Source organism: Nipponia nippon, unplaced genomic scaffold (genome assembly GCF_047370975.1).
Source record: "Nipponia nippon isolate SJK-2023a ecotype South Korea unplaced genomic scaffold, ASM4737097v1 scaffold_1, whole genome shotgun sequence".
Taxonomy (NCBI): domain Eukaryota; kingdom Metazoa; phylum Chordata; class Aves; order Pelecaniformes; family Threskiornithidae; genus Nipponia; species Nipponia nippon.
The window spans coordinates 166,480,496-166,491,465 of record NW_028262290.1 but is presented as its reverse complement, the minus strand read 5'-3'; the positions used below and the strand labels follow the sequence as shown (position 1 = coordinate 166,491,465).

At 48.5% G+C, this 10,970-nt stretch overlaps 1 protein-coding gene across 1 annotated transcript in view; it reads left to right on the top strand.

Moving 5' to 3' along the window:
• KIF9 (kinesin family member 9) overlaps positions 1 to 10,970 on the top strand; it is a 30,787-nt gene that overhangs the window by 100 nt on the left and 19,717 nt on the right. Inside the window, exons 2-10 of the mRNA XM_087732285.1 lie at positions 2,427 to 2,571; positions 4,169 to 4,269; positions 4,880 to 5,045; positions 5,169 to 5,275; positions 6,072 to 6,296; positions 8,094 to 8,177; positions 8,298 to 8,390; positions 9,116 to 9,263; positions 10,116 to 10,180. Of these exons, the coding sequence (XP_087588411.1) occupies positions 4,174 to 4,269; positions 4,880 to 5,045; positions 5,169 to 5,275; positions 6,072 to 6,296; positions 8,094 to 8,177; positions 8,298 to 8,390; positions 9,116 to 9,263; positions 10,116 to 10,180 (984 nt within the window). The 5' untranslated portion in view covers positions 2,427 to 2,571; positions 4,169 to 4,173. The remainder of the gene's footprint in view (positions 1 to 2,426; positions 2,572 to 4,168; positions 4,270 to 4,879; positions 5,046 to 5,168; positions 5,276 to 6,071; positions 6,297 to 8,093; positions 8,178 to 8,297; positions 8,391 to 9,115; positions 9,264 to 10,115; positions 10,181 to 10,970) is intronic.

Below are 10,970 nucleotides of genomic sequence, written 5' to 3'. Positions count from 1 at the left end.
GTAGGTGAGGGGCGGGGGTGCCCCGGGGGTCGCCCCCTCCTCAGGGCCTCCTCGTCACCCGCCTCCCCCGGCAGTGGTGTCCTCGCAGGCTGCATCAGCCCCACAGGCCCCGTCCTCTCCTCAGGCCCCGTCTCCTTCTCCAGGCTTTGTCCCCCTCCTCAGGGTCTCGTCCCCTCCTCAGGGTCTTGTCCCCTCCTCAGGGTCTTGTCCCCTCCTCGAGGCCTTGTTCCCCTTCTCAGGCTCTTGTTCCCCTCCTCCAGGCCTCATCCCCTCCTCAGGCCTCGTCCCCTCCTCAAGGTCTCGTCCCCTCCTCAGGGTTTCGTCCCCTCCTCAGGGTCTCATCCCCTCCTCAGGCCTTGTCCCCCTCCCCCAGGCCTCGTCCCCTCCTCAAAGTCTCATTCCCCTCCCCAATTCTCATCCTCCTCCTTGAGGCCTCGTCGCCTCCTCAGGGTCTCGTCCCTTCCTCAAGGCCTCGTCCCCCTCCTCAAGGCCTTGTCCCCCTCCTCAGGCTCTTGCCCCTTCTTGAGGCCTTGTCCCCTCCTCCCCCAGCCTTTGTCCCCCCACCTCAGGCGACGTCTCCATGGGCCTCGCTCTGCCCCTCGCCACCCCACCAGCCTCACCTCCTCAAGATGTCGTTTCCCTCCTCAGTCCTTGTCTCCCCATCATCTCCACCCCACCAAGGTCTGCTAAAACACGGATGATCCTGCCCCTGTCCCGCAGCCTCCCTCCGCCCCAGCCCCCTCTCAGATCACCCTCCTTCGCCTGGCCAGCGGGGCTGTGGGCATGGCCGTCCATGGCACTCCCTGTGCTCCCTGCTATCCCGGCCATCCTCACGCCCTCATCCCTCCTCTTCTGCCATCTCTCCTCGGTCCCCGTTATCGGTGCATCCTCTGTGTCATGCTCATGGTCACCTCCCCAAAGCAGCTTTGCCTCCCCAGTTAACCTCTCGTCTTAGGACAAGGGGGAATGGTTTTAAACTGAAAGAGGTGAGATTCAGACTGGATATAAGGAAGAAATTGTTTATGCTGAGGGTGGTGAGACACTGGCCCAGGTTGCCCAGAGAGGTGGGAGATGCCCCATCCCTGGAAACACTCAAGGCCAGGCTGGACGGGGCTCTGAGCAACCTGATGTGGTTGGAGATGTCCCTGCCCGTGGCAGGGGTGGGACTGGGTGGCCTTGGAAGGTCCCTTCCCACCCAAACCATTCTGTGATTCTACTCCATGATTCTATGATTTGGCCCAAGCCTTTGTCCATCTGTGGTGGATAAGCTCAGGTCTCTCTCAGGCAAAACCCAAACCCACGCTTCACTGCTCTGGGTACACGTTTCTGTGCCATTCGGCCCCAAAATCCTCCTCTAAAATTTCCCTTTGGCACTAAGCTTTGTGTGGGCACATTGGCATCTGCCTCCATTGCAGAGGTAACTCTGGTTCCATTAATTCCGAGCATAAACAGTCCGTTAGTCTTGAGACTAACTAATGGGGGAGTCCTGCTGCCTTCAGCTGCTGTAGGAGGAGGGACCAAGGAGCTTGGGTTTGGCAACTTGTCATAACGAGCTTCAAAACCACTGGCCTGAGTTGTGAGCTATTTGCTTTGCTTGCTCAGTTTGTGCTACCGGCGCTGAATGACGGGGGAAGGTAACGGCAAGGCTCGCTCTCGTCCTTTCAACATTTCTGGTTCGAACCAGAGGAGGACAATTCAGTGGTGAAACAGCCAGAAACATTTTTGGTTAGCTGACCAATAAACATGTAGTTTTCTTCATAGTACCTCAATAAAAATTCCACTGCAGAGAGAAAACCCAATTAAAAATCAGATTGGTTGGATACTTGGGTATTGCTAATGAGCTGGAGAACTTTTGGCCGCCGCGCTGTTGGCCAGGAGTCTGCCAGAGAGGTGTTTCCCTGTTTCCTTCCCATCTTCCAATGTCAGTAAATACTCCCAGGAGGAATTGCTTTTGTCCTGACACTGAACAACGGGCATTGTTGCAGTGAGGAAAATGCCACTCGTTCTGAATTTGTTCTCCCTCTCTCTGATTTGTATTTTTGCCTAAAATTTTTCCTTGCTCATTTTCCTGCTGTGCTTCTTGCTGCAGCTTTGCAGAAATTAGGTGAACGGTTGGACTCAGGTCTTTTCCAGCCTAAATGATTCTATGACGCTAAATAAAGCACACCCCCCTCCAACGCTGGGTTATATTTGTGGAGCAGAGCGTTGTGATCTCTAACAATCCCGATAACCAGATGAGTAGCATTTCCACACTGGTTCCCAACTTTAAAACTCCGTGTCCGCTTCCATTTCGCTCGTACCTGTGCTGCTCCTGCCTTTACTTATGCACTGCTGGCAAGTATTTTGGCAGCTTTTTGCGCGCGTCACTTAGCGGTGATCCTTATGGTGATGTCTGTGCGCTTCTTTATCACCATGCTTTTCCACAGATCATTTATTTGAAGGCTGTCTCCGGTACTGAAGAGATTATGGTCACGGTAACCTAGCACCATTCTGGATTCTACAGCGGGCATTGTGTTGGCGTCGCTGCGGTAATCTAGGAGAAGGACAAGGCGCCCACGGTACCTTTACCAGGTAGTCATTCAAATGCTGACCTCTATTTTAAATAAAGAGAAGTCTTGGTTCAGCTCACATCTCTACGTTTCTTTTTAGAGCAGTCACAGCAGATAAGGTGAATAAAAATACTTCATATACAAGGGATACAAAAGATCTAGTCTGAAACTAGAAGTTGTCGCTAGATATTACACAACTATGTGCTCAGCGCTGGGCCCCTCACCCCAAGAAGGCAATGGAGGGGCCGGAGCGTGGCCAGAGCAGGGCAGCGAGGCTGGGGCAGGGGCTGGAGCCCAAGGCTGGGGAGGAGCGGCTGGGGGAGCTGGGGGGGCTCAGCCTGGAGAGGAGGAGGCTGAGGGGAGCCCTCATCGCTCTCTGCAACTGCCTGAAAGGAGGCTGGAGCCGGGGGGGTCGGTCTCTTCTCCCCAGGAACAAGCGATGGGACGAGAGGGAACGGCCTCAAGCTGCGCCAGGGCAGGGTTAGGTTGGGTATTAGGGAAAGTTCCTTCCCCGAAAGGGCTGTCAGGCCCTGGCCCAGGCTGCCCAGGGCAGGGGCTGAGTCCCCATCCCTGGAGGGATTGAAAAGCCAGGGAGATGTGGTGCTTGGGGACATGGTTTAGTGGTGGCCTTGGCAGCGCTGGGTTACGGTTGGACTTGAGGATCTTAAAGGGCTTTTCCAACCTAAACGATTCTATGATTCTGTTGAGCACAGGCTGTCTGTAGGAAACGATCAAGAGAAAACATGATCTGCATGTTGTAGGGATTTAAAAATACTCAGTGCGTGTTTCTTAGTGGGGCGTTAGCAGCTGGACCCATGCCCTGAGCCCTCCTTCGTGGATTTTAGTCAGCAGATCCTCTAGCCTTGCTGGATATCGACAGCCACTTACTGAGTTTGCATTGACCAGAAGAACAACACAAGAATTTCACCAGACACATGACTTTTTTAATTCTGGAAACTTTAAGATCAGGTCTTCATTAGGAACTTAAAAATATTGTTGTGTATCAGTATGAAGAAGGGGATACAAAGGTATGGGAAATGCATATTCAACACAGACTATAAACAAGGTGATTGCTGCTCAGAGCGTTGGAAATGTTGGCGTACCGACTGACTGCACACCCTTTTGCGGTGCTGTTGAGCTCCTTTAGGCTTGGTTTCACCTATAGCAGGGCTTACTTAAAGCCTCAGAAGCTAGAAACGCAGCTCTGCCTGAACTGACATTACAAACCAGGAGGCTGTGTGTGCCTTCACACGCAGAAAACACCAGACAAAAGAAAATCCGTCTCATATTCCTGCAATTATTTTGCTTTGCAAGGCTAAGAGGGAGAAAAGCTTGTGTTGTGAAACACTAATGTGCCTGATACGCAAGAGGAAATCACGATCAGTAAGACCCTTCCCTTTTCACATGCTCAGTTTTCTGAGCAGAACAATGCTGGAAAGAATTTTCAGCAACTGTTTGCCCACAGTTGCTTTTAATAAAGAATAGAAACTGCAGCTGAACATTTGTCAACGCTTTATTTTTAAACTTGACTACTGCGTAGCTTGCCTTTTCAAGACAAACATTACATTTCATTTTAGGGAACGCGACGTTGTTGATTTTTCCTTTTTTTTCCTCTCTAGTTAGAATGGATGCAGTAGAAAAGAGAGTCCATACATTTGTGCGAGTCAAGCCAACAGCTGATTTTGCTCAAGACATGATCAAGTTTGGGCCAGACAACAAGGTAGAGAAAAAGAGATTGCAAGTGTGAAAGGTTTGGAATTTGATTTCCGTTTTGCCCACAGAAATGCAGAATCCTTCCATTCCTTAAGGCCCCGCATAACATTTTGGTGCACGTTGATTCACGTTTTCCTGCTTGCTCTTCTCCTCTGCGCTGACAGTGGCTCGTGGTTTTGTATCAGCCAGTGCGACCATGGAAAACGTACTTCTTGTGGTACAGTCACTAGGGGAAATCCTCAAACGCACGGGGTCTCTGACTGATCCTTGAGGAATTCCCTGTGGGAACCACGGTTCCAACCTAAGAGGTCTCCCTGTGGTACACTATTCCTGTCCCCCCTTATGCAAATTCCTCCCTTCACTTCTCTTGCTTCATTAATAATTGCCCTGGGACACAAAATCAGACACAAGACCGAAAGGTGTAGAGATGAGCTTAGCCACGTTTCCTTTTTTGAGAATATCTATTACCAGAAAAGACCATCAGGGTCACTAAACCGATACCATTACTTGCGCCTCGTTTTCTACTTACCTTCAGGTCTTCTGTGGGTGGTTTTTTTCAGTCAATAAGAGCTGAAACTCTTCGTTGAAGTTATCTGCATCTTTTTTTGGGGTTTCAGAGCATAGATATATACATCAAAAAAGATGCCAAGAAAGGAGTTGTGAATAACAGGCAGACTGACTGGTCCTTCAGGCTGGATGGCGTCCTTCACAATACCTCCCAGGAACTGGCTTACGAGACGGTGGCTAAGAAATTGGTGTCCGACGCTTTAATTGGCTACAATGGTAATTTGTTGCTATTTTTATTATTTTGACAATAAGCGGAGATTTGATCTGAGGGAGAGATCCATCTGAGAAACGCAGAGGTTCCCTCCCGAGTTTCTTCTTTTGCTTTTGAATCTTTTCTAGGGACGATCATGTGCTATGGGCAAACGGGGGCTGGTAAAACTTACACGATGACGGGAGCAACTGCCGAGTACAAGCATCGAGGAATCATACCCCGAGCTATCCAGCAGGTACCGGATCCGAATAGGAAAGAGGCTGGAAGAAATAACAAAGATGTCTCTTGTATCGGCTGTTGCTGATACTCATGAAAGTGTTTTGATGCGGTGAATATGTTTTCATCTTCACCAGTCCTTTTTTTTCCCCATTTTATCTAAGTGATGATCATTAAAGAAATAAAGGAGCCTGTAAAACATAGTTACTTTGTACCTTTGTTTTACTACACCATGACCTTGTGCACCGATAACGGTGACGTTTCGGAGCATTGGGATGGTGTTGGCTTGAAACATGCGGCTTTGTCGGTCCTGTCGCTGTACAGACACGTTCCCGCCCGGAGGCACACGTTTGCCACTGCTTAGAGAGTGCAGGTCTGCTTCTCTTTAGGCAGCGATACCGCAGAACGCTCTCCACCCCCACAAAGACAACTCCCAGGCACGGTGTGGGGCTGACATAACGCAGACAGCCTGAAACGAAGATGGGAGGAATTCAGTAGTTACGCTTTCTTGTCATTTCCAGAGGTTGGTCCTGTTTAACTCTACTAGCTCACGTAAAGGACTTGCTGCTTCCCCAATGGAAGCAGGCCTTCCAAAGTGGTGTTTGCAAAACTATCGTTCTGAGAAATCATGTTAAAACTGTTGACTTAGCCCCGTCAGCCCTCAGGCAACCGAAGCGCAGAATTAGCGATGCGCACGCAGATGCACTCATAGCTGCTCAGAAAGTTACAAATAGCTTCTCTGGAAAGCCATAAATAGCTAATAATTCTGTTTGTGAACTAGCGCTGCCACCGACAAACTCTTTGTCTTTGCGTAGGTCTTCAAAGCAACTGCAGATTCTGTTGATCCGTCCGTCACTGTCCGAATATCCTACCTGGAAATCTACAACGAGACCTTGTCTGACCTTCTGTCCACCGTGACAAGCAATGGGACCGCCGACACGCAGATGGCTGTAGTGGATTGCCCACAGGGTGTTTATGTGAAGGGCTTATCTATACATTCAGTTAGCCACGAGGAAGATGCTCTGAATCTCCTTTTTGAGGCAAGAAAACCCAAATATTACACTTCATCTGATTGTTATATTTATTGGCTTAGCTGAGGGAGGAGGCAGTAAAGCAGGAGGAGGGTGGCCTGGACATCTGGAGGGAGGTTCAACCCTCATTGCTCTCTTTATCGTGGGCAGAAAAATTGGTAACTCTTTGTAGCCCATGTTCTTGCACGGAAAATGTCCCTGGCGCAGAGATTCTGGAAGATCTCTGTGGAGAAACCCTGTTTTTAGTGTACGCCAGAGGAAGTCAAGTGATGGAGGAACTATGTTGAGGCGAGACCACGGAACGTCGTAGCATTGGAGATTCCAGGCAGCACCGAAATAGCGAAGGCGGCCAGAGAATCTGCCTTCATTTCACAAGGCTTATCTCCCCGGCCACCTCACCCGCCCCTTCAGCAGACCGAGATCCCAGGCAGCCCAAAAGACTCGTTTTCATTACCCTGGTTATCACATAAGGGTGTCAGTGAGTGACTTGGTACAAAGCGTACGATATTTGGGATCCTTTTAGTCCCACCAGCTGACTGAGACTCGAATTTCTTCCTGAAAAACACACCTGCCTGTCCTATGCTCCAAGAAAAGAGTCTTATCAGTGATATCTTTGGCAGAGAGTTTGTGACGGTCGTGGCACAGGTACCGTTAGTCAGATTTTACAGCAGGGACGTTCACACAATGGCTTAGCTTTGTGAAGGGAGTTTGCTTACTTATGTCTGCATCTTTCTTTTATTTGTGGGTGCTTTAGTTGATGGAAAACATGAATAAATAATTGTTTTTGTATGCAGGAAGCGTATTCTTACCAGGAGCCAGCTGGTGTCCTTAAAATCTTTCACTTGTCTTTTTAATAATGGGACTGTGGCGTCCTAAGCCAGCCTCAGTGATTCGTAGGAGCTCCCATTTTCTTTTTAAAGAGCAGCAGGATGATGATAACGCAGCTTAACTTGAGATCTGTGGACACAAGAAGTGCAAGTGATGCCTGGGGATCCATTCAGGTCCTTAGATGAGTTCTGCCTGTGGTTCTAGCTTCACGGAGGAAGCTCCAGGCTTTCAGGTGGCCGCCCACTACGCTGTGACTCCGGTTCTTCACCTGTGGAGTGGGGTTGAGAGTATTTACCTAGAGATCTTCACCTTCGTTCTTGCTCTTGGCTTTACACTCCCTAGCGTGGTGGTTGTCCTTCGGGACCCAGGCAGACCGGTTGGCCGTGAAACCCATCGACGAGCGCGTTTCTATGCTGTAGAGCCTTCTGTTTCCTCTTCTGCCTCGCCAGCCTGGCAGCACGGCTCTGTGACAGACTGTCCCTCCTCACGAGCAGTTGCAACATCATTTTCAATGTTGTTTTCTTTTCCTGTAAGTTGGCATCACAAATTTGTGGCTATCGTATCTGTGTGAGTTTTCTATGACATTTAAAGCTTGAGGAGCTCTTTGGTTTTCTAGTCATCAAGAAACTGAAACAGCCAGGGAGGTGTTGCCTCTGAACAAGGCTTGCCTGGCTGTTCCTCAAAAAGCCACAGATCTGTGAGCTGAGCCTTGAAAGTGGAAATGTGGTCTCCGGTAAAACGCATTATTACAGTAAACAGTGACCTTTACCAGCCGCACCGTGAAAGGCTTTGAGGGGCCTTTGAGTAAGAAAACGAGGCAAATAGGGTGAGCTCCTGCTCTGGCTGCTCTAACCAACTGATCGGCGCTACGGGCTCTGCAGAGTGAGGTTTAGTTAACTGAGCGTGTTTCTATTTATCCTTTCTTCTACCAATGCAGAAGTTTAAAAACACTGTCTTCATTTTTGACTTCATCTGCAGGGTGAGACCAACAGAGTGATAGCAGAGCACACACTGAATAAAAACTCATCCAGATCCCATTGCATCTTTACTATTTATATTGAGGTAAGAGCTCCAGCAGTTTTTCTAGGGACTCAAATGGCTGAGGATCTTTACGTGTCTGTTTTTTACCGCATTTCAGTTTTGTCTACTGTTAAGTACAGTTTATATTCTTTTCCCCCTCAGTCTCGTTTCAGAGTTTTCTCAGATGTCAAATGCGTTCACTCTAAAATCAACTTAATAGATCTGGCAGGCTCAGAGAGACTGAGCAAGACTGGAGTAAGTAACGGAAGAAATATTTCAGTCCGTGGTGAAGAGTCCAGTAATCAACACGGTGGAGGTGAAATCATGGGTTTTCCCCACAAGAGAATTCAGCCCGTGATAAATAGGAGAGACCGTGACGAATTGAAAGTCACATTAACACATCAGAGGGTGCTCGGTTGTTTGCGGCTGCTGTGTAGCATTTCTAAGTCCATTTCTAAGGCATGTGCCTTCCAGCCTGACACAGATTCAGGTAGTTTATCTGACTCTGTCATTTCTCCGCAAAAGAAAGGGCCAGAGCCATCAGCTATTAAGCCAAAGAACCTCTGATTTTCCTCTTTGTTCCATGGGTGATGGTGCAAATCCCCCACTTCTGGTCACAGCAGGCAAACTGTTGAAACTTTCTTAGAGCATTAGCGCTCAACAGCTGAAAGCTCCTCAGGCCCCACGTGACACCGTGTATTGATCAGAACAGAAATCGCATCAGCCCTGTGACAAATACATAATTTACCCTGTGGGAAGGAAAGCCAGTGGTCCTGGTAGACTTCTAATGAAAAATTGAGGTCTCTGAAAACTTGTTTTCGAACTGAAGAAAGCTCTAGATCAGGAATTTATTGGGTCTGAATTAGATCCTTACCCTCGCAGCCACACAGAGTTGTACCCGCAGTAAGGAATATGCTCTCTTCTGCGGTTCGGCCAGAAACACGTGTTGTGGAAGCTTTGCCTTTTGATCTTCGTTACAGTCGGAAGGACAGGTTCTGAAAGAAGCCACGTACATCAACAAGTCTCTGTCGTTCCTTGAGCAAATCATCATTGCCCTGGCTGATCCTAAGAGGGACCACATCCCCTTCCGGCGGAGCAAGCTAACTCACGTCCTCAAGGACTCGCTGGGTAAGAGCTGTGGATTACAACAGCCCCAAATCGTTCCTAGAAAACGGCGTTGTTTCAATGAACATACCAAGTCCTCAGGCCATAACATACAAACTCATGGAACTAATTTGTTATTCAAAGGATATCTGGTTTTCTTCATGAAATAAAACAGCGGGCGCAGGAGGCAGTACAAAGCCCGCACCGATCAAGCCAGTAGATGTTCACAAAACCTTACTTAGAATACTTTAAAAAACTATCACCAACCTCCCCCCCCCCCCCCCCCCAGCATGCTACAGGCCTTTTCAGATGCTCCTGCTTGAGCACCAGGCTACAGATGATAAACCCAAAGCTGTGGTGCATCGTGAATCCCCAGGAAAGGCTCGTGCTCTTGGAACGCAGGCAGGAGAGACAGGAGGAGAAAGCAGCTGGAAACAGGCTGTAGACGTTTGTGCGGCGTAACCGAAGGCATCGGAAATGAGAGTGATGTCCGAGGCGTTCCGAGCACAAGACTCATGTCGCTTTTCAGAAAGGCAGGGACTGTGGCCTGCCAGGTTCCCCGCTATTAGATTTAAGCCAAGGGCTTTTAAAATCCTCTGCTCTGGTTTTCCCAGTTTCAGGCTTTCACAGTTTGTATTCCCATCTTCTTACTGCATCGAGAAACACATTTTACCTTTATTCTCAAGTCATTCTGTGCCACTGTGTTTCTGTACCCATGGGAACTTTAGAGGGACAGTTACAAACTGGCTGCATTCTTTGTTGCTTCTTTTTCTCTATTTTAGTCAGCACATAATATAATCCATTCCAGAAACGGAAACAACAAAAAAACCCAAATTATATTACTTGCTTTTTTTATTTTTTTTTTTTTTTTCCCAGGGGGAAACTGCAATACCGTCCTCGTGGCAAATATCTGTGGGGAAGCTGTGCATGTGGAGGAGACTGTAAGTTGAACTGATTTCTGCAGAATTAAAGTCTTGTTCCTGCTACTGTTGTAATTGGCCATAGCTCGGTTTAAAGAATAATCTCTGGAGGGCTATGGCAGGAGGCCCAGAGAAACATCCTGCCTAATTCATCGCAAACATTGGACAGCTCATCTTATCGCAACGGCTCGGAAAACAGATTGCTCTCCCAATCTGCTTTGTGATGCAGACGGTCGAGTGGTAACTGGCCCGGGGTGGGGGAAAATGAGAGCTTGAAATAGAGCGGGCACAAGCAGCTAAAATCTAAGCCCACTGGATAGTGTTGATTATTGTTGTTGGTTCAACTCAACGAATGTGTTTGAACGGTCCGTCACGTAGTCAGGTCGATGGAATCGCACCAGTTCACATCAGAGCTGAACTGTCTTTCTGCTGGTTCAGGAATCGGGAGCAATCTCCTAACAATAAGGTTTTTTAACCTGTGAAATAACGAAATTGGTGAAAGTCGCACGGTGTGAACTGGATCAACTTAACCGCATCTGTAACACAGAGGAGGGAATCGCTTTGTTCCTTGCCGAGAAAGTTTTACGTCGCAAAAAAATGTAAACACAGACACCTGTTACGCGGTTGTCTTCAAGGCAGAGCGTTGTTTTCCTCATCTCCTCCCTGTGTTCTGATAGCGCCTAGAGACATCTCATATTACGGAGGAAATAGCTGCTATACTTGGCATCAAGAGGAGGATTTTCAGGCTGCAGGGGCTTATCTTGAGATACCGCAATTGCAGGAATTAAGCTGGAAGGCCATCAATGTGTGA